We start from the raw sequence: 22,933 nt of genomic DNA on the forward strand, positions 1-22,933 counted from the left end.
TGTGGTTAATTTGTCCATATTTGCCTTGATTAGGGTTCAGGTTTGACATCCATTTGTCATGATAGAAAGGATGCAATGGTTGAACACTTTGCTCCTGAAGTATTGAGGTATTTTGCGGCTCTTAAGTATCCAATAAAGTTTTCCAAATCCTGCTCATGCCAGTCTTGCTCATCTAGTGATTTCCACACTTTTTATCTCATTGTCAACTTTCAGAATTTGGCCAAGGTAGATATATTCTTTGACTTGTTCTATTTGTAGACTACTACTACTATGTACTATATACTCTGCGGAAGCCAGCCTGTCCTACAGGTGGTAATTATCCATGGTGTAAGTCAATCATTTTTAATAGTTCTCGTAAACAGTCTGTACATTTGACTCGGCAACGATATAGCTCTATAATTTTTTAGATCGTATTTATCCCCCTTTTTTTATGTAGGAACATCACTAGACTCTCATTCCAATCTTTAGGGATTTTGTTATTATGGAGACATATATATCGAATACTTCGGTTAGTATTGGGATTGTTATTGTCTTGCTTGTTCTCAAAAGCTTGGCCATTATACAGTCGTGTTCTGGAGCTTTATTATTTCTTAGTTTTTTTTATAGCCCATTCTATTTCGAATAAATATTTAGTAGTATCTCTGATCCAAAGTTTTTCTTTTTCTTCTGACTTTCTCTTTTGTCGATTCATTAGGCTGGCTGTGTGAGATGTACAAGGTTTTGTAGAAGTCTTCAACTATCTTTGTTATTTTATATTTGCCCCTCTCTTCCTTTTTATTTGTGTTTTTAATTTTGATAATGTTCTGAACACCCAGTGTTGGTCTTAGATATTTTAAACCTCTGTTGTTTCCTATAGCTTGCTCTATTAAGTTTCCGTTCCATTTTTTATGTCACAATTTAGCTCTTTTCTAATTAATTGAAAAATACTGTATGACTTCTACTCACTTCTAAGTAGGTCAAACCGGCAAACAGGTGTAAGTTCTCAAAAAAAATTGATAGTGTGTAAAATTTTTTTATTAAAATTAGCTGAGTACTTTCAGCACGTCACGTGGCATCATCAGAGCTTCCTATGTCAAGGACATTTAAGTTAAGAGATTTTTTTTATAAAAATACAAGATTAAAAAAACTTATCTACGTCTTATAGCTATAAATCCTTCATAAAAGAGTAATAATTGCAAAACAACATATTAAAAATGGGTAGATACTGGGCTAAGCCTCAGATCTAGGGTGAAAACCCTTTACAATTATTAAAATCACATCTAAATTCTTATTAAAGACAATATGGCTGCACTACACCTACACCATTGTATATTCAAGTGAACAGCTGTGGACTGTCATTCATTAAAATGATAAAGAAGGAAGGGTTCAAGCGGAACATAGGACAGTGGTTCCGCTGGAACACTTATGTCCGCCAATGTCCTTAAAGGATGAGGCACATGAATAAGGAGATAATATGCTTTCCTCCACCCAAATCCCAGATTGCCAGATTTTTCCAGATTTTGCGTAGCTCATTATATGCAGTGATAATTCTGTTTTGTAGGGTTCTGAAACTCACTGGCGAAGCGTCCATTTAACCATTGTTACCATTGGTAACAGTTAAAATTTGCAAATAAATATTTTATGACTACTATGAAATAATTCCATTTATATTTTTTAAAAATAGAAATATTTGTTAATAGTATCTACCTAATTCAGTAAAATAGCCAACTAGAAGCACGAAAATATCAGAGAGTTTATGTAAAATCGGTTGCACGTTATTATAATACGCCCTTACCACAGTATATAGAGGTTCCCTCTTTATACTGTGCCCTTACTTACCGTGCGCCGCGCCGTTATTTACCACTTCTGTGAGTGGCAACGATGGTAGGATCTTTGTATCGGTCAGAGGACTGGATCGTCTCTGAAAATTTTGCGGGCACGATGGCTCTTAAGCTGCTGTGGATTAGTATTCGTGTTACCAAATTTTAATTTGGTGACACGGCTAGGTAAGGGCCGGTAGGTACTTTATGTCCCGGTTAGCTAATCGGGACAGAAAATACCGACCGTAAGAATATCAGACTTAATAAATGCCATTTTAATTATTATTATAATTATAGGTAATAATTATAATTCCATTTTTGAAGTCTGTTATTCTTAGGGCCGGTATTTTCTCGATTAAACTCCGGTTAGTTAACCGTACCGGCCCTTTGGATTCGATTATTGCATAATGTGCATTATTAATTATTAGTTTATAACTTGTAACTGTACTTGCTTACTATACAGATAACATATCTATACCTTTTTATCCTATATAAATCATATTAATCGATTTTAATTACTTGTCGAAATATATTAATTAACAACAACATTATTATATGACATATAATAATATTGATTATACAGTACATTGTAGTGTATAATCAATAAAATAAAAATTATTTAATATTTTAGGCTAAAAATGACAAATGAATGTACTGATTAGTATACTAATTATACAATTTGGATTTTTTAATAAAGTATAAAGAGGTGATATAATAATATAATACATATTTTACCTAAAAACAACAAATATGTTTTTAGTTTGTAGATACTTTATATAGTTTCTTAAATTTTTAATTTTTTAATTTTATTTCTCTATTTCATCTATTTTTATATTAGACCTGGATCGCGCGTACCAAAAAAAAGTTGATTAATAGCAAGCTGAAAATTCACGGTGTCTAGTCGGACAAACTTTGATGTATGGGAACACTGTATATATAAAAATATTTATAAAATACTTCTGGTTTTGGTAACACTTTAGAAAAAGTCACGCGTCGCCACCACCGAACTCGCCACTGCTGAAACTATCTTCTTATTTCCTTTCTATGTTATCTTTTTCTCATTTTAATTGAAAATAACTTTATTTTGACGATTCGATTTCCACATCTTTCTCAAAACAATGTATTTTCGGTTAAGATTGTAGTTTTGCATAAATACCCATTAAATATATTCGATTACATGAATCTGTTGTTTCGTGTTATATTTGAAACGTGTGTTTCTGAATAGTTTAGTTATTTCTCTAAGTTTTTTAGGTGTATATAAATCTAAAATAATCAGAAACACTTTTCAACTGTTGGATTCTGTTATAGTGAAAACAATTGCATAAAAGTTGTTGCTATTTATTATTATTGTTTATTATACAATATGCTGGTGGAATTGTTGGGATAGCCTAAGGGTTTTAAGAATTCGTGATCACGCAAAACGATTTGAATACATTTTAAAGTCTGATCTGAAAAAGTTGTGGCTAAACGGGCGGAGTAGAAGAAATTGCATGTAATCGTAATCGCGCGATCATAAAACTAAGACATGCTGTGTATTCTTATAATATAAAGTGTTATCTAGATTGTTAAATTATTAACAAAAAGTTAAAATTGTTCTATTGTTTCATTTGCTTTATTAGTCAGGTGAAGTAGTGAGTAGTGTCTATAGGAATAACGATCAAAATGGTTATTGGTGAGTTGCGTTTAAGATTATTGCGTCATGATATTTATTATATAAAGTCATTATAAGTATATAGTTGCATTTTTAGAGGACAAAAATTTACGTTTGTGATGTGTAGGGAGTTATTATAAGCCAAGGATGGCAAAGCTCCTTGATAGTCCGAGCCATTTTTCAAAATTTGAAATTTTTCGCGAGCCGCAATTAAACAATTATTGAAAAAGTGTAAAAAAGTATTAAATTTTTCTCCCAATGTTCGGATTTCACGAATTTTAAATTAAAATAAAATGGTTGTTTTAAATATGCAAATAATTCTAATACAAGCAGCTTTTACTAGTTCAGGATAGGATACTTGATACTTCGATTCTTCATCATTCATCCAACTTTTTCTGGGATTGATCTTCCATCTCTCAAAAACACTGTTTTTAGCATTTTGTCTTCCTCTGATATTACCTCATGAGCTGCCAATCTTATCTTAGCTTTTATAATATGTCTGACGACGATGTTTTCAGTACCATACAGTCACCAATTTAGTTTTGCGTCGCCTTCTCCACGATCCTGTCAACTCATCTCTTTGAGGACCAAATATCATCCTGAGAACTTTGCTTTCAAATACCAGCAGCTTATTTATTTCTCACTGATCTAAAGTCTATGTAATGTTTCACTTCCATATTATAGAAGAATTGGGCGAATAATTGGCATATACTGTCTTAATTTATGTTGTCTTTTTAGCAGCTTAGCTCTCAATAATGATGATAGGAAGTAAAATGTTCTATTCCACGCAGCTATCCGTGCTGAGACCTCTTTATATATGATTGTCATCTGTGATTACCGCCCCTAGATATTTAAACTCTTTTACTACTTCGAAGTTGTGGTCATTAATGGTTATGTTCTGTCTAACTCTTGGTATTGTATTTTTGGTTACTAGCATGTGTTTTGCCTTCTCTCTTCATTTATTCGAAGACACAGACTACTTGTTCCTTCCTCGAGTTGTAAAAACATCTCTCTCACGTCTCTTGCAGGATTCAGGATGAGCGACTGCCCCTAGACCATCAGCAAAGACCAACAATAATTTTGATCCTCGATTCGCAAATCGCCCTGTCAACTCAGATGATATTTTTTTTCTTTTAGTCCAGAAAGCCACTGCGCATCCGCTAGGGAAAATATTCTAATTCGTATTTTTTGCACAATCTTACTCAAAAAGGACTCCTTTTAACAAATTTGCATGTTGCCAGGACCAAAAGGTGGTCAAAAATTTTTTAAACGTTTTTTTTTGTTTTTTTCCTAAAATTATTTTTTTTGCATGGAAAAAAGTTTTTTTAGGTTTTTTGGATCATTCCAAACAGAAAAGGTCTTTAGTGACTTTTCTCTAAAAATGATAGTTTTTGACATATAAGCGAATAAAAATTGAAAAATTGCGAAATCGGCCATTTTTAGTCCTCAAAAACTATGTGAAAAACTGAAAATTTGAATGTTGCCAAGGTAAGTAGATATTCTTTAAACATCGATTGATGAAATCCCTAAGAGTTTTTTGCAATCCAATATTCAAAACTTCTTTGTTTTTTAATTGCTAATCAAGCGTGCGCGACACTATTTTCCACGGACAGTATGGTGCAAATAAAAGGAATAAATTCGTTATTTCGTAAACCGGCGACTTTAAGGAAGAATCCCGAAACAGGTCGATTTTTATTTTTAAGTTATGATATTGTGGCATATATGATATACTAGTGACGTCATCCATCTGGACGTGATGACGTAATCGATGATTTTTTTAAATGAGAATAGGGGTCGTGTGCTAGCTCCTTTGAAAGGTTCTTCAATTATCTATTCAGTAATAAAAACATTTACATAATTATTTATACAGGGTGTCCAAAAAATTTTTATTAAATTAAATTATTTGACAAAAAAAGAAGTAGAAGGACACCCTGTATAAATAATTATGTAAATGTTTACATTACTGAATAGAGAATTGAAGAACCTTTCAAATGAGCTACCACACGATCCCTATTCTCATTTAAAAAATTATCGATTACGTCATCACGCCCAGACGGATGACGTCACTAGTATACCATATATGCCACAATATCATAACTTAGAAATAAAAATCGATCTGTTTCGGGATTTTTCCTTAAAGTCGCCGGTTTACGAAATAACGAATTTATTCCTTTCATTTGCACCATACTGTCGGTGGAAAATAGTGTCGAGCACGCTTGATTAGCAATTAAAAAAAAAATAGGAGTTTGGAATATTGTATTGCAAAAAACCCTTCGGGATTTCATCAATAGATGTTTAAAGAATATACCTTGGCAACATTCAAATTTTCAGTTTTTCACATAGTTTTTGAGGGTTAAAAATGGCCGATTTCGCAATTTTTCAATTTTTAATCGCTTATATGTCAAAAACTATCATTTTTAGAGAAAAGTCACTAAAGACCTTTTCTGTTTGGAATGATCCAAAAAACCTAAAAAAACTTTTTTTCATGCAAAAAAAATAATTTTAGGAAAAAAACAAAAAAAAAAAACGTTTAAAAAATTTTTGACCACCTTTTGGTCCTGGCAACATGCAAATTTGTTAAAAGGAGTCCTTTTTGAGTAAGATTGTGCAAAAAATCTGAATTAGAATATTTTTCCTAGCGGATGCGCAGTGGCTTTCTGGACTATTTGGAATTGTATGACTACGGGCCCTTCAAGGCTCATTCGCCGATTCACCAATTTTGCTCATTTATTTTACTATATATTTTCCTATACCTATCTACTTAACATTTTCTATCCTACTTATCCTACATAATTTATATACTGGTCAGTGGGAATACCACATCAGGCAAAAACTCAGATGATATTTTACTTATTACATATTCTAAGGCCAAATTGAATAGCAACGATGATAGTTGTCTAAGTTCTGATGTTACACTTACACTTAGTCTTTTATATTTTTTGTTGTCAGTAATTTAAGACATTTTTAAACACAAAAATACCAGGGGTGTAAGCATCTTGGGTTTTCCAGCCATCTTGGAAAAAGCGGTGTAAAGGGTTTTCTCAGTATATCTCGTAAACTAGCAAGCCTTCAGAAAATTTTATAAAATATTATTCGTAGGAAATTGTCTACCACTTTATTTCTATTAGTACTTTTTATCGTAAAATGGTGAGCGGCCGTGGAGTAACGGCATAATCGCTGGCCTCATACCCCAGTGCACGTGGGTTCGAGCCCTGCCAAAGACAAATCATTTTCATTTCCAATAATGACACGAGCCATCTCACGTTGCCTCGGAGAGCACGTTAAGCCGTCGGTCCCCCTGGGCTAGTGTACATCGGCACTAGTTACTTAAAAACAGGGTTAAAGATGTAAATGGCGCTGGAACTGTCCAAAAGGATTTCCCCGGGAAAAATGTCATACGATATTATTATTATTATAGTAAAATGGAAAATCAAAAACTTAGCAAAAATAACTGAAAAATATTTAGCTTTTTGTTGGGCGTTTGTACGTTTCGTTTGGGTTTTTTTCTGGTCATTTTATAATAAAATGACATCAGAGCAATATTATAGACGGTTTTTCAACTAATAATTTTCACTAAAAATTTGTTCAATTTCATTAACTTATCTGGGTTTTACAGCGCTCTGCGGGTAAGTTGACCGGATTTTTGAATACTCTTACGAATACAATAAAAACGAACCATTAAGGTTAGTTTTCTATTACATTAATTTATTTTTCATTGACATAATTTATCATTTTCTTATCATTCCTGTTATTATTAATTTATTAGCGATTCCCCCCCTCCCCCTCAAATCTTGGCTTTTATTCATGGAATACCTATCATTGGGGTATTTACAATACATTGTAGTACATTTACGAGAATTCTAAGTAGGTAGAAAAGTTGTACACTATGGACTATCTGTAACTATATTATTTGACTGCTACTCCGAAAACGTGGACATTGAAGGCGGAATCTCTATCAAAACCTAAGGCTTTTGAGCTATGGTTGTACAGAAGATTCCTGAAGATACCATGAACAAAGTCACCAATGAAGAAGTCCTACGGAGGATGAACACAACCGCAGATTTTGTCAACATCGGCATCGTGAAGGACCGTAAGCTGCAGTACTTGGGACATATAATGAGAAATCAAGGCAGATACGAGCTACTCCAATGCATTTTGCAAGGTAAAATTGAAGGAAAAAGGGCCCCAAGACGAAGAAGAACATCCTGGCTTGCTAACCTCAGAGCATGGTATAGAAAGACCTCAACACAACTATTCCGTAATAGCAACCAACAAAATCATCATAGCCAGAATAGCCAAGACTCCGAAAACCCTGATATCGCGAAACAAAGTCCCAGGAAAAAGTACCAATTGACAGAAATAAAGTTTAATAAGAGCTCCGTATCAACATAATCCCAAGACAAATTTCTTGGTAATAAAAAGAACAAAACGAACTTAATAGACCATCTCAAAACTGCTCTATCAGAAGTGGGTATTCTTGTAGATCAGGCTGAATCAGATGTAGATGCATTCATCATCCATTCTGCACTTGCTGCATCCCCATCCTATGATTCTGTGACTATCTTAACAGAGGACATTGACATTCTTGTCTTGCTGGCAGCATTGTGAAGGAAGCAGACTAATATAAATTTCTTTTAAACCTTCAAAGGGTTGTAAGTCGGATCAATTACACTTTCCTTTAAATTTTATATATGGCAATGTCATTGCAGAGAATTTGCTGTTTCTACATGATTTTTCAGAAGGCGACACAATATACAGGTTACAAGATCGGCAAACTCAAAATTCATCCAAATTTTACACAAACATCCTGACTTAGCTAGCCAAATAGCATTAATTTCCAGTGAGAAAGTCAAGCCGTCTTTACTCACTGTCGTTGACAAAAGTTTTTTCGTCTCTTTATATGGTGGAAATAAAGATAATTCCCTAGACAGCATGATGTACAAACGATTCGCCAAGACAGTGACCAAAAACATTGCTTCCTGCAACACAAGATACAGCCAGGTTCCACATTCTCAGAGTTTATTACCAGATTCAGTCGTGGCTTGGTAAACACTATGATCCTGAAGATTGGGACTGAAAAAAGTATGGAAAAATTTTGATACCAATCCAAAACTCCAGCACCCCGAACTTCTGAAATTAATATTTTGCAGATGCAAGGGAAACTGTAGAAGAATGTGTTTGCCGAAAATCAGACATCAGACATCAAATGCTCTGAGGTGAGCGTCAATTGTTCAATAGCATGTTTAAATGAATTAGAAAAATAATTAAAACTTACCACACAACGTGGTTTTTTTCACCACTCATAAAACCTAAATAATTAACATCAGCAGCCATTTCGACAACAAACTAAGAAATGAAATAAAATATTGGTGTTGACTGTTTATAGCTTTAAGCAGATTAACTAATATTTGAAGAGTAATATGAGCGTTATAACGGGGTACGTAAAAAAGACATTAAAGTTGCAATTATTTCATGCGCTTTTAACATACTTATGGTCAGCTATTTTAAATGAAAATAATGCGTAGTCTAGGCAGTAAAAACTGTTTAAATACTTAGAAAGAAAAGTGGTTATCAGGCATAAGTAGGTACCTATACACATTTTTCCAACCAGAGTAAACGATTCCAATTTTTGCGAATCTTGAAAGTTAGTGTGGGTTCCACGGCACCCCCTGTGGTCAAGCCTAAAAGCTACCATTGGACAAAAAATTTAAGCATCCTGTAAAGTGATAAGTCACTTGACTCTTGCTCTTCATAGGGGATTGAAAATTGACTTGTCTTCATCTTATGTATGAGAATGAAAATACTGTCGGTGGAAAGTTTGCACATTGTCACCCTGTATAACTAAATTGGTGTAATCTCCGATCTGAAAGTCAAAACGTCAAATAAAAAGTTTATTATGGTCGACATGTTTGACAACAATCGATAATTGTAGCAATTACTTTCCAACTTTTTGCAATTTTGTTTTCTTCTCGAGTATTTTTATGACCCTTATCAACATTGTGTCCAAAAAGTTAAACAAACAGTCCAGTAAAGCATTAATGAGTTGTCGCATGTCGGAGAAATTATCTGATTGACCTACAATAATTATTACATACCGTTGTTGCTTGCGACATTGACATTGACTTCACAAATAGCAATTAATAAGTCCATTTAATAGTAAAATACTATCAGTGCGTAATACGAGTACGATATAGTGCTGTGCAGTTTGTATCATTTTTTATTTAATTACATAATTTTAGTTTTCTACTTTTACCGATGTTTTGATAATAAATTTTAAGATATTTTATGTCATACCAGTTAATTATTTTGGTTTTTTGTTTATAGACCACTCATCACCAGTAAAAAACTGTAAAACCGTGGAATTTTGAGAATCAAGGTCGATTTATTTGAAAATTTGGTTTTAGGCAGTATTTATAACCTTTGTCAAAATCTATCCTACGCCGAAGCGGGCTTTTGCCCTCGGGGTGGAAACAACCCCATCTAGGGGATGAATGGACGAAAATGTCATTTTCGATTTAATCAATTATTTTTTCTAAACTAAGCATTCCAAACCGATCAAATCACATGGATCGTATCAATTATACCAAATTAATTTAATTTCAGGTGGGAAGCTATTCATTTCTATTAGATTGTAATGACGAGGGTTTAGTTATTATTGGTAGGTTAAAAAAAACGATTTCAAGAAAAAGAGCGACTTTATTTTCGGTAAGTCAGTCAGTTCTTATGCAACAACTTTTATCTGAGCTCATTTAAAAGGTTTTTTTAATGAACTTTAAAATATATCTTTTTCCAAAAAATTGTACCACATTCGAGTTATTTGAGATTGAAGGTTTTCCATTTCGAGGTTCTTCGAAAATAACCATCCTCTAAAGAGCAATAACTCAGTCGTTATCCGGTTTGCATAGGTCTTTCTGAGGCAAATCTCTTTCTTTTTTTATTAGATACAATTTTGTTCTTAATGATGTTTTCTATAAAATTAAATTTTTTTAAGATATTCATGAAAAACGGTTATAAAACGTGAGTTTTTTCAATGAAAAATGTATAGTTTCAATCGCTAATAGCTTGGAAAGTATTTATCAACTTTGCAAAAAAATCTTATAGGACCAAATTTAATCAGAATAGGTCAATCTATCGACTTCGATAGATATTTTGATTGAAACAATTTCATCCCCTAGATGGGGTTGTTTCCACCTCAGGGCAAAAGCCCGCTTCGGCTTAGGGTAGATTTTGACAAAGGTTATAAATACTACCTAAATCCAAATTTTCAAGGAAATCGACCTTGATTCTCAAAATTCCACGAGAAAATGGCTGTTGATTGGACTATTAGTTATAAATATCAACTACATCATAGTATTGTAATGAGTTTATTTATTTAATTATTAACTTTTTAACACTTTATTTTAATTTAAATCATTTAATTTATTAGTCTTTATTTTTACTTTATTTACACACTAAAACATATATAAAACATAGAATTTATATGTAATTACTTTGTACCAATAAGAATTACTTGTTAATTTATATCTAATTAATTGTAATTACCGGGTGTCAAAATACGAATGGCTCTCGGCCATATCTCAGGAACCGTTTATAGTACAGCGTAGAGAAAAAAATTTTATAACAAAAGTTGTCTCGGGAAAAGCCTGGAAATTATTTTCATAATTGTAGGTTCACCTCTAGGGGGCGTAATTGAATATCAAAAATAAAATATCTAAATTTTACAAAATTTGTCTAATGAAAGTGCACTGGAAATCCGATCATCGCATTCTTCATACAATTCTACGCATATTTGATTTCACAAGTCTACCTTTGCAAATAAGAGCTAGGGGTGAGAGGGAACCTTGTTATGAAAAAATGGCTGTAAGTCCGGTTCTGCTACATCGCATTTTGTAAACTTGGTCTTGTTGAAAACAGCTCTTTTTCGTCAATGTAAGAGTTATAATTTCGAACCAGCCCAATAAGTAAAATGCCAGCTAGGAGGCGTTATTTAATTGTTTTCAGAAATCTAGTTTTCTTTGGAAAATATTAAATACAAGTATTCATTTTTAAGCCTGTATTATAAAATTAGATTAAATTAGCAATAGAATAGCGAAAATCGCATGTCGATATCTTTTTTCTATCTCGAGATATTTTAAGAAACGTGTAAATTTTAAACATAACTGTTACCGTCACCGGTAAACTAAGTTAAGAAAAAGTAGTGTATTATGGAAAGTACAAAGAAACATTTTCCGGATGTTAAGGTATATAAATATAATTAACTAAAACAACAATAAGACAAACAACACAAAATAAAACAAAGAAATAAATACAGCTACTCGTACTTAGTGACGACCTAAATGTTCAAATTGTTGCCCATCATTTTCGATGCAAGCATTTACTACATTACTCGAGAAAACATTTCGAGAGCAGAAATTGAGACAGCTGTTCAATCTACTCTATGGTTTGTTTTTTAACCAAGAGGAGTGATTCAAATTTACCGCGCTCTATTGCTTGTTTGTAATTGGTCCAACCGCAGGCAAGTTTACTCCACTGTTATAAAATTTTGACACTACTGACATTTCATAGGTTAATAAGTTATATCGGCGATTTTTGTGTTTTCTGGGTTATTCCTTTAATTTTTATATTGTTGGTCTACTTTTATATAAAAAGCAGTTGTTTTTGGAACTCTTTACCGACGTATTAATTTAATATAATATTTATGGATTACCGTTGAGGGCCGACTAGATCAACCAAAAAAGAATATGTATTTGGTTATTATTCTAGTGACTTTCTTGGGTGTGAATCTGTCTTTTTCGTTTACTCCTCCTGGTTAAAAAATAAACTATAGAAAGGGTAAATGCCTTGCATCGAAAATGATGGGCTAAAAATTGAACATTTAGGTCATTGCTAAATAGTTGTTTTTATTTCTTTGTTATATTTTATAGTGTTGTTTGTCTTATTGTTGCTTTAATTAATAGGGCTTTTCAGCGCTTCTGGTTTGTTTCGAGCCTCTGTCATATTATCCTATAATTCGTGTATAATATTAATGTACTACATATGACAGAGGTTCGAAAGAAATGAGAAGCGTTGGAAAGCCCTATTATATACGTTGATATCTGGAAAATGTTCCTTTGTTTTTTTGCATAGCACACTACTTTTCCTTAACTTCATTAATTTACCGGTAACAGTTACGTTTTTAAATTTACACGTTTCGGAAGATATCTCGAGATAGAAAAAAGGTATCAACATGCGGGTTTCGCTATTCTGTTGCTAATTTCGTCTAATTTTGTACTATAGGATTAAAAATGCATACTTGTATTTAATATTTTTCAAAAAAAAAACTAGATTTCTGAAAAAAATTAAATAACGCCTCCTAGCTGGCATATTAGGTAGGTACTTAGTAAGCTGGTTCGAAATTATAACTTTTATATTGACGAAAAAGAGCTGTTTTCAACAAGACCAAGTTTGCAAAATTAGATTTAGCAGAAGAGGACTTATAGCCATTTTTTCATAACAAGGTTCCCACTCACCCCACCTCTTATTTGCAAAGGTAGACTTAAACTTGTGAAATCAAGTATGCGCAGAGTTTCATGAAGAATACAATGATCCGATTTCCAGTTCACTTTCATTAGGCAAATTTTGCAAAATTTAGATTTTTTAATTTTTGAGATTCAATTACGCCCTCTAGCGGTGAACCTACAATTATGAAAATAATTTCCAGGCTTTTCCCGAGGCAACTTTGTTATAAATATTTTTTTCTCAAATCTGTACTAGAAACGGTTCCTGAGATATGGCCGAGAGCCATTCTTATTGGGACACCCGGTACAATTTATTTTACATTTATCAATAGCGCACTTCTAGTCCAAACTCCGAATCTAGATCGACCTTCACCCATCAGTTTACGGGATGAAACATTTTTTTATTAAATTTCATACACAGACAAATATGACTTGCATGGGTTGCCTATCAAAGTCTGTTAGAGCTATCCTTAACGACGTTCTACACCTTCGTTGCGGGGTATGCCTCTCAGAGGAAAGGGGGAAACTTATATGCAAGCGAAAGTTGGTAACAATGCATTTATAGCAGAATACTCAAATCATATATTTCAGTATTGAATACTTTAAAAAAATAAATTATAATAAATTACAGAAATTACGGAATAAATTACGGAATTAATTATAATAAATAAATTAAAAATAAATGGTACGGTAAACAATCCTCATTTTTTAATATGTTATTCCTTACAAAAAAACCTTTAATTTAAGCACAAATAATTAAAAATCGTAAATTTGGGTCAACAGTTATTAACTTTCTAGGAATTCCCATAAGAGCCCATGTTAAAACTTAACTTTGACCATTAATAGTAATTAAACGGCACGGTAAAACAATTTTTAAAAAATCAAGTCTTAGTTTTTTGAAGTAAACTATAACATACTAAAATTTCAGGCAAATCCTTAATTCTTTGCCGAAGGTGTAGAACGTCGTTAAGGGGGCGTAGGGTTTAAAATCAACATTACAAGCACATTTTTGTAAATTTTTTTTGAAATATTTTGTAGAATTGTTTTTAAATGAAATATCTAATTATTATATTCAGTACACTTCATACAATATTAAAAAAAGCTAACGGTAGCAAATTTTTAAAGACACCCCAAAAAACAATGGATTTTGCGGTGGAGATCACAACTCATCATTGGATCAAGATAAACAAACAATCCAAAAAGATTTTATTAGCTTATGCGTTTCTCGTGGTTACATTGTCGAGTCTTTTTAAACAGGGTGAAAATCAACATATTCATTATTGTTAATAAAAAATAAGCAAAAAACAAAAAATACCATTACAAAATATATCGACAGCGTTACCTCACAAAATGTCTAAAGGAAATATACAAAATTCCAGGAGGATTGGTCAAGTAGTTTTTGAGTGAAAAAAGCGCCTTTGAAAAAAGCCGTTTTGAGAAAAATGCGTTTAAAGTATTGTCAACTTTTATTTTCAATGTCTTTTCTGTTTGTCAAATCGTAAAGTGATGCACGCCGGAATATGTTTTTGAATCGCAGGGTAAAAAGAATGGGAACAGCTGTTGACCGTTGCTCACTACGTTCAAGCGCGCTGGCGGAAACCTGCTGCATTGTGTTTTTAATGGCGGTTGTTGTGCTGAACCACGTACGTAGACTTTTCAGCCAGGAAATCCTTCACTCGCCTTACTGGTCTTCCTTTTCCTTCTACTTTTCGATGTATTCGATTATGGCTATTTTTATTGTGGTTAACAGCTCTTTTTCTTCTTGTATTTTTAATGAAACACCCTAATTAGTAACGTGGTCGATATAGGATATTTTCAGGATTCGAAGATAAAGACACATCTCTAAAGTCCACGACTCAACTTCGTACAACAGTAGATATAGGAAAGACATAACATAGGAAAGATTTATATACAATAATATATTGTTATAGATATGAAGAAACCATGCACACTCACCTATACAAATTTATTTATAGAAAATTTTCATTTAACGTTAGCATTTAACGACCGTTAGTCGCGCGGTCTACAATCGTAGACCACTCTCCTTTAAGTGGTCGCATCCCACTTAGTAGCTGTCACTAATACTTCCAACTTACTTTTCAGTTTGCTTTTGCTAAACGCCGCCGATCTGTTTGCATTATTTTTTTTACCATTATTCAAAGAGCACTGGTCTACAACCGTAGACCGCGCGACTAAGCGCGTTCCAGTTTTTAGTTGTATATATAAAGCTAATACATATGTAACCTTCTGTGTCTATAAAGCTAAAACATAAATGAAAAAGTTTCAAGAAGCGACTTCATTGAAAACTTAGCGTGGGAACTAATCAAACCACAAATTGAATATGGATCAACTATACCTTCCCTGCTAAGGCTAAGGCTCCACGGGCGACAAATTTACGCTAGCAGTAGCCGTAAAACGAACTTAAGGTTCCGCGGAACGGAATAGGAATAGCCGAACTGAACCGACTACAGGACTTGTGCGTAGTCGGTTCAGTTCGGCTATTCTTATTCCGTTCCGCGGAACCTTAAGTTCGTTTTACGGCTACTGCTAGCGTAAATTTGTCGCCCGTGGAGCCTTAGGCTACGGCTCCAAGGGCGAGAAATTGACGCTAGCAGTAGCAGTAAAATGAACTTAAGGTTCCGCGGAACGGAATGGGAGTAGCCGAACTGAACCGACTACGCACAAGTCCTGTATAGTCGGTACAGTTCGGCTATTCCCATTCCGTTCCGCGGAACCTTAAGTTCATTTTACTGCTACTGCTAGCGTCAATTTCTCGCCCGTGGAGCCGTAGCCTTAGCCTAAGAGAACTACGAGCTCGCGTTCTGCTCGGAGTTCAAGAGGTCGTACCCCCTCCCCTAATATTCCAACAAATTACGTGGGACGATGCTGTATTTGTGCACGAATTTGCAATATGTCAACAAGAACGGCATACCAAAGATGTGACATATTTGCATGCAAGGATCATCTCAGGGACATTTGCACTGAATGTTTGACGGACTAAAATTGTGCAACTTTTACCATTTAATAGTTTTGTTCTTTTTTATTTAATTTTTAGTTCTATTCTTTATTATTCATCCCTATTGGTCATTCTATAAGTTCAAAGATAAAAAATATTTGTGTTTTTTACTAAATTGAGCTTATTTTTGTGACCATTTTCATTTACGTGCGAATAAAGACCCAAAAAATCATGACCTCGTTTTTAATTTTACCACTGTCAAAATGAGAAAAGCCCAGGAACAAGACATATCTAATATTAAAGTACGGACATAAATAAATATGTTGTTAACCATTAATTTGTTAATTTTGTCAAAATCCGGTATTATACGATAAAAAACTATTGGTCTACAATCGTAGACCGCGCGACTAAGCTCGTCAGCAATAACCGCGCGCCTAACGTAGGGTTAAATAAAATTTCGCAAGCTTAACCATTTTCTCATACTACCTTTATTTGAAGAATGTTTTGTTTTTGACAAATATATACATATTAACTATTTTTTTCAGGTCACGCAGAGTTCGCCATTGCATACAAGAAAAATGCAATGGAAACAGACAAATTCTACTTGGCTCATATAGTTTTTCTAGTTTTTGGAATCATGCATTTATTACCTGTGTCCTTTTTTGTAACGGCAAATGATGTAAGTACATACATGAATAATTTATATAACTTATTAACAATATGTTCCGGGTTATCTTTACTGACTATCTGCGCAGATCGCAATCTGTATTTTCTATTTTCTGGTGCCATTGTGACAATACATAACAATGTTTGAAGAAAAGTTTAAAAATTTATTAGGAGATTAGAATATCTAGCATAAATAAAATGGTTGCTTTGGATAATGAGATGTTTGTGAAAAGAATGAAGTCAATGATTAGAAAACATTGATAGAATCTTACCAAAAACCACGCGAAGCAAAGCGTTAATCGAATTTTTCGAAACTAGAAGAGTTCCAATATACAATGATATAAAATATATCAGTTAAATAATTCTTCTATTTCATATACCATCTTCACCACCGTCACCTGAAAATTATTGGTTATGGTACCAAATTTTTGTCCGTTCGCGTTGTTCTGTAGTTCAAAGTCTACTCAAATTCTAATGTTAGGAAACCAGCATAGTTTCTTCCTACCGCCACGTTTTCTCTAACTGTATCCTTATCGTTCTGTTTATCCCAAAAATAGAGTCAAACATACCAAACCTAACATTTTACAAATTATTCTCCATTTCTAAGGTGTTGTTTTCCATGGCCTCGTCCACTTTACCCTCCACGATCTTCGGGGTCTTTTTTATTTTTTCTTTCCTATTGGGACGTAATCAGAAATCTTTGATATCCACGTTGTACGATCTGCTCATCTCATATTATGTCTATTCCAAAGTAACCATTTTTCTTCAAATCATTGCCAAAATAATTAAAAGTGAAATTTTTATACAAGAAACAATATTTAGGGATTATCAGTAAAGCATCCGAAAAATACTTAGACCTAAATAAAGCATATAAACAAAGTTTTGTACAACTCAAATATGAACAAAAAAATATTTCTAGCCCATTTTTATTATTAGTTTTTTACTTTTAAACAATCTTTACAAACAAGATGCTGCAAATAATCTTTTCACAAATATAATATCATCCTTTTGTCTACACCTTATCACTTTAAAAAACAGATACATATCTGATATTATGTAAACAAAACTACACACATTTCAAGAAAAATGTAAATATTTCTGACGCCTATTGAAAAATTGGCTTAATTTTTAATTTATTTTGAAGAAATTGTTACAAAGGAACCTCACAGCACACAGAAAAAACAACACCACACACTTAGAACCGATAGATAAACAATACCTAGTTTATAGGCTCAAATGCACCAAACCTTTCGAGCTTGTTTGGCCGTAGGTTCACTTCTTCTTCAGGTACCATCTGCGCGACGGAGATCGGCAATCATCATAGCTATTCGGACTTTAGAGACGGCTGCTCTGAAAAGTTCATTTGATGTACATCCGTACCATTCTCTCAGGTTGCGCAGACATGATATTCTACGTCTCCCTCTGCTTCTTTTTCCTTGGATCTTACCATGCGTAATGAGTTGGAGCAAGTTGTATCTCTCTCCACGTGTAATACGTCCGAGATATTCCAATATTCTTGTCTTGATTGTATTTAAGACTGCCATCTCAGTAGGTAGGTTCACTAGTGAGATGGACAAGAGCACGAAAACGCATGTGGAGAGACTACGTAGATTGGATGGACCCTAAACATCTGGCGAAATGGTCGAAGACACAGAAGCCCAACACCAAGCGACCCATAGAAAGACCCAAAAAACGATGGTACGAGAGCTGGAGCTCCGGATCGCAGCAGAGATTGTAACAGAAGAAACAGGACAATGCAGGACATAGTCTTATTAAAAGAAGAAGAAGACATTGAACCACTGGAAATACTTAGGCCAGAATTGTAGCAGATGAGACTAAATAAAAATAGTGGTTAGTTGTAGGATTACGTGCATGTTTTAATAAAAAAGCCTTCCTTTTTATAATAAATAATCTTTTCGTTGTGAATTGCAACAAGAGCCGTCTTATTTTAGTTAGTTCAGAGAGGGCCAAAAGTGCTCTAACAAGTTTCGACTTTTGTTAGAGTCTCTTCAGAGAGCACATATTTGATTCTCTCTGAACCACTAAAATTCTGGCCGTCAGTCTCTACCCACAAACGAAAAATTATGATGACATGGATGCCGTGGCGGCATCTGCTAAAGACGAACGAAAGTTTTACTTTTAATATTAATAATATTAAAAATAAAACTTTATTATCAGGACTAATCCTCTTACACCATTCGTGGCTTCTAAAATTTGCAAGCCAACGAATCGCCGGAGCTAAGAAGGCCGAGGGAGATCTATCAAGTTGCATCTCACTACCCGCTTGTTCAGCACGGTAAAATACCGACAAAGATTAGTTCCCAATACTCAGAATAGGTGTAGAACTAATAAAAATAATAAATAATCATTTCGTTGTGAATCAAAACAAGAGCCGTCTTATTTTAGTTAGTTCAGAGAGCGCCAAAAGTGCTCTAACTAGTTTCGACTCTTATTAGAGTCTCTTCAGAGAGTACATATTTGATTCGTAAAGAGAAAGAGTATTTGATTCTCATATTTGATTCTCTTTCTCTTTGAGAATCAAATATGTGCTCTCTGAAGAGACTCTAACAAGAGTCGAAACTAGTTAGAGCACTTTTGGCCCTCTCTGAACTAACTAAAATAAAACGGCTCTTGTTTTGATTCACAACGAAATGATTATTTATTATTTTTTAATTTTTTTTTATTTTATTAACGCATCTACCACGTAGGGTCATTAGCGTATTTAGATTACTGTTACAGTTGATATAAAATTTGTACATAAGTTTACAATATGTGTATTACAATGTGTGTTTGATCAATTGAAGTAGTTGGTAGTTTTTAAGTTAAGAAAGTATTTTGAATAGGTATCTATGTTTTCTTCTAGGGAATAATTTTTTAAGTAGTTGAGTATATTATATTTCCGTCGTTCACTGTTCACTGTTTACTGTTCACTGTTTTACCGTTAGAACACTGTTGCACACTTCACAAACTAGTCTGTTTTTGCGTTGCTTTCTTCTGTCTTTTATTTCTCTGTCTTCATTTTTGACGTATCGGTGTATATGTTGTAGGTATTTGTTGATATATTAATAAGTTTCGGTAGATGTGTCGCTATCTAAGTCTGTTTCTAGGTTGCTCTGTTTTACTATTTTATTTTTTATTCGAGCGCATTTGACTTTAATTTTTCGGTCCTTCAGGTAAGGATATATTTTATTCAACAGATCTACAATCTCTGCTGTTTCTCCTGCATACGTTTTGGCGATACTCAATGGATCTGGTGAGCCATCACAGTTTTCAATAAAATCTATTACCTGTTCGTAAGTTAGGGGGTAGTTAGAATTTGGGTTATCATATAATCTTTCATTGTAACTTAGCATTTCTTCTATTGTTTTTTTTGTTTTGATATTTTGATCTGATTTGACTTGCTTCTCTTTATTTTTCGGTGTTATGAAAGTATGTTCCTCTTTAGGTGTAGTAGCCGATGGAGAGGTTTGGAATATTGTGCGTTTGGTTTGTTTTCTGCCTGTGTTTATATGCATTGCCTCATTTTCTAGATCAATTTTTAGGTCGCTTGTTGCTTGTGACTCTTCTTTGGTTGGGTGTATGTATGGTTCTTGTTGTGTAGTTAGTGGTTGGATTTTTTGTTGTATAGTTGAAAGATGAAGCTATGAAAGCTAACGAAGAGACAGCGTTTCCGGGCAGTATTTGCACTGCTCGTAGAAGAATTACACAAATTATTATTTATTATTTAACATTGTTTATCATTATTTAACATAAAATAGATTTAAAATAAAATGGATATTTTAAAACCATACTTCCCTATTTTCGTTACCTATTAAGACCATAATCCATTTTCTCGTCCATTTTATTCAAAAAAACTTATTCCTATACTATACATTTTGTTAAATTTTGTAAAATATATTTATATCATTTTGATTTTTTAATTTTAATCAACCTATTGTAGATACACCACTGTTAACGTCACTTTGACGTAAAAGGTGGGTTTAAACGAGGTAAAAATTTAAAAAATTGGCTCCTAGATACGTAAGCCTGTAAACTATTCAATGATCGTAACTGTACCTCTAAACTTTTGTCATTGTTATAGAATAGCATTAAGAGGAAACAGTAGCGATCAACAGGTAGCAAAAACGCGTTCCAAGATTGCGGCTGTAATTTTAAAGATTTTTTCGAGATATTTGGCACACGTATTCGTAATATAATAAAGCATGGCGGTACACAGCCCAATTTGAAAAATATATTAATATGTGGAAATTACCCTGTAATTAAATACAATATTAAAAAAACAAGCCTGTACCGCCATTAAGAAGAACAAAAAAATACACTTTCTTCAAATAAACTTTTTTATCCGATGCCTAGATTTTGTGTCATTTTGGAACTACTAAAATTTTTTATTTCATTAGTAGTTCCAAAATGACACAAAATCTAGGCATCGGATAAAAAAGTTTATTTGAAGAAAGTGTATTTTTTTGTTCTTCTTAATGGCAGTACAGGCTCGTTTTTTAATACATATTGTATTTAATTACAGAGTAATTTCCACATATTAATATATTTTTCAAATTGGACTCTGTACCGCCATTCTTTATTATATTACGAATATGTGTGCCAAATATCTCTAAAAATTATTCAAAATTACAGCCGCAATCCTGGAACGCATTTTCGCTACCTGTTGATCGCTACTGTTTCCTCTTAATAAACAATAATTGATCAACACTTAATAATTCGAAGTTTTATTTATTTTCTCTCACAAAGGACATCTGTGCGATACATCTTATGGAAAATATAATGTCACTCAAATTCAATAAAATTTATACCAATAGATTCGTTTTAAATTAACGATCAAATCTTATCATTGCGCCAACTCTCTATTTTCAAAAATAAAGCAGAAATTGATATAAATAAATCTGAAAACAAATGGGTAGGTACATAAGTTAGAGAGAGAAAAAATATTTTAAAATACCCAGATTTTCGGTACTCCATAAATCAGCGGATTAGTTTCACTAATCCGCTTAGGCCCAGCGGGATTTAAGCTGTTATGAATAGCACTCAGAGCAATAATGATTGTAAACTAACATTTTATGGACTCCAAAAATGTGATTTCGATAAACTTTAATTGCAATTTGCGCCGTAATTAATCATAATTAAGAGTTGGCGCAATGATAAGAATTGATCGTTATATTAAAACGAATCTAATCGTATAAATTTTATTGAATTTGAGTGACATTATATTTTCCATAAGATGTGTGCGATGACCATTTGATATTTCAAACACTCAATAATTCGTAATATTTTAAGAGTCCCTCGAGTTTCGAATTAACGAGAGTCGACTGTAATTTCTTCTTTTGATTGTTGTTGTTGGTAATTGTTTTTTTTTGGGTTTTTAGAATTGGTAAATGGTTTGGAAAAAAGTTATTTGATGTTGAATTATCTGCTGTAATCGAAGTAAACATTGGGCAGTTTTTTGTTAAGTGGTTGGTTTGCCTACATGTTTGGCAAGCTTGGTTATCTAATGATAGGTAAATCCTGTATGATGTTTCCTCATGTGTGATAAGGAATGAATTTGGTAGTGTCTGGTTATTTAGTGGAGATATGTAGGTTTGGCGTCTGAAACTCAAAATGTGCTGGAATTGCGGTGTAGATGTACCTATTCTTAGGAATGTTAAAGGTGACTGAATATTTAATCCATATGATTCTAATGCAGATATTAGGACCGAGTGTGGGATTGAGGGACAGACACTGGACAATACTAATCGCTGACTTGGGTTAACAAGTCTGCGAGCCTGTAAGAGTTGTTGGTTTATTTTAATTTTTTCATTTTTGTTTATAAAATTCTCAACTAGTTTTTCGTTTGCTAAATATATACATACTCTGTTATTTGATAACCTTGAACAGAAAATAATGTCGGTTGGTTGTAGCAAAAGACTCAGAGCAGACAGGTAATCTTCTTGTTTGGTATTTTCAATTGCATCAAATATAATTCCTTGTTTTCTTGATGGAAATATGTTGGTGTGTGGTGTTTGGTTGGTTACGGAAGAATATGTAGGTGATCCATTTAACTGATTTGTAGAGGAGCTATTTGTAGTATTGTTAGTAGTAAAAATTTCAGATTGGATAAAACTATTCATTTTAGTCATCATTTTTGTTTAATCAGAATACGGTCCTGACAAACAACTTCCGTAGTCCACAGTAATACTCTGGGCTAATTAGCAAAATTCATGGAAAAGTTATTTACCAGCAATTTTATTGCTGGAATCGAATTATGAGATCCTATATATTAATAATATAGGTATGCAAAGTCCGCAGATAGTGTGCTACTTTTTTTATAAACAAAATGGCGCCGACAAATCGTATTTTTTTCAATTATTGCTCT

At 33.2% G+C, this 22,933-nt stretch overlaps 1 protein-coding gene across 4 annotated transcripts in view; it reads left to right on the forward strand.

The window, feature by feature from the left end:
• The window catches only part of LOC114327415 (equilibrative nucleoside transporter 3), a 112,404-nt gene that overhangs the window by 54,310 nt on the left and 35,161 nt on the right, over positions 1–22,933 (forward strand). For 3 of the 4 annotated variants that reach the window (XM_050642541.1, XM_028276027.2, XM_028276026.2), the window contains one exon: positions 16,449–16,582. In XM_050642541.1, the coding sequence (XP_050498498.1) occupies positions 16,449–16,582 (134 nt within the window). Of the gene's footprint in view, positions 1–3,021; positions 3,472–16,448; positions 16,583–22,933 lie in introns of those variants that run through there. The other variant, XM_028276028.2, reaches the window with a different exon arrangement.

The sequence above is a fragment of the Diabrotica virgifera genome, chromosome 2, assembly GCF_917563875.1.
Source record: "Diabrotica virgifera virgifera chromosome 2, PGI_DIABVI_V3a".
NCBI lineage: Eukaryota > Metazoa > Arthropoda > Insecta > Coleoptera > Chrysomelidae > Diabrotica > Diabrotica virgifera.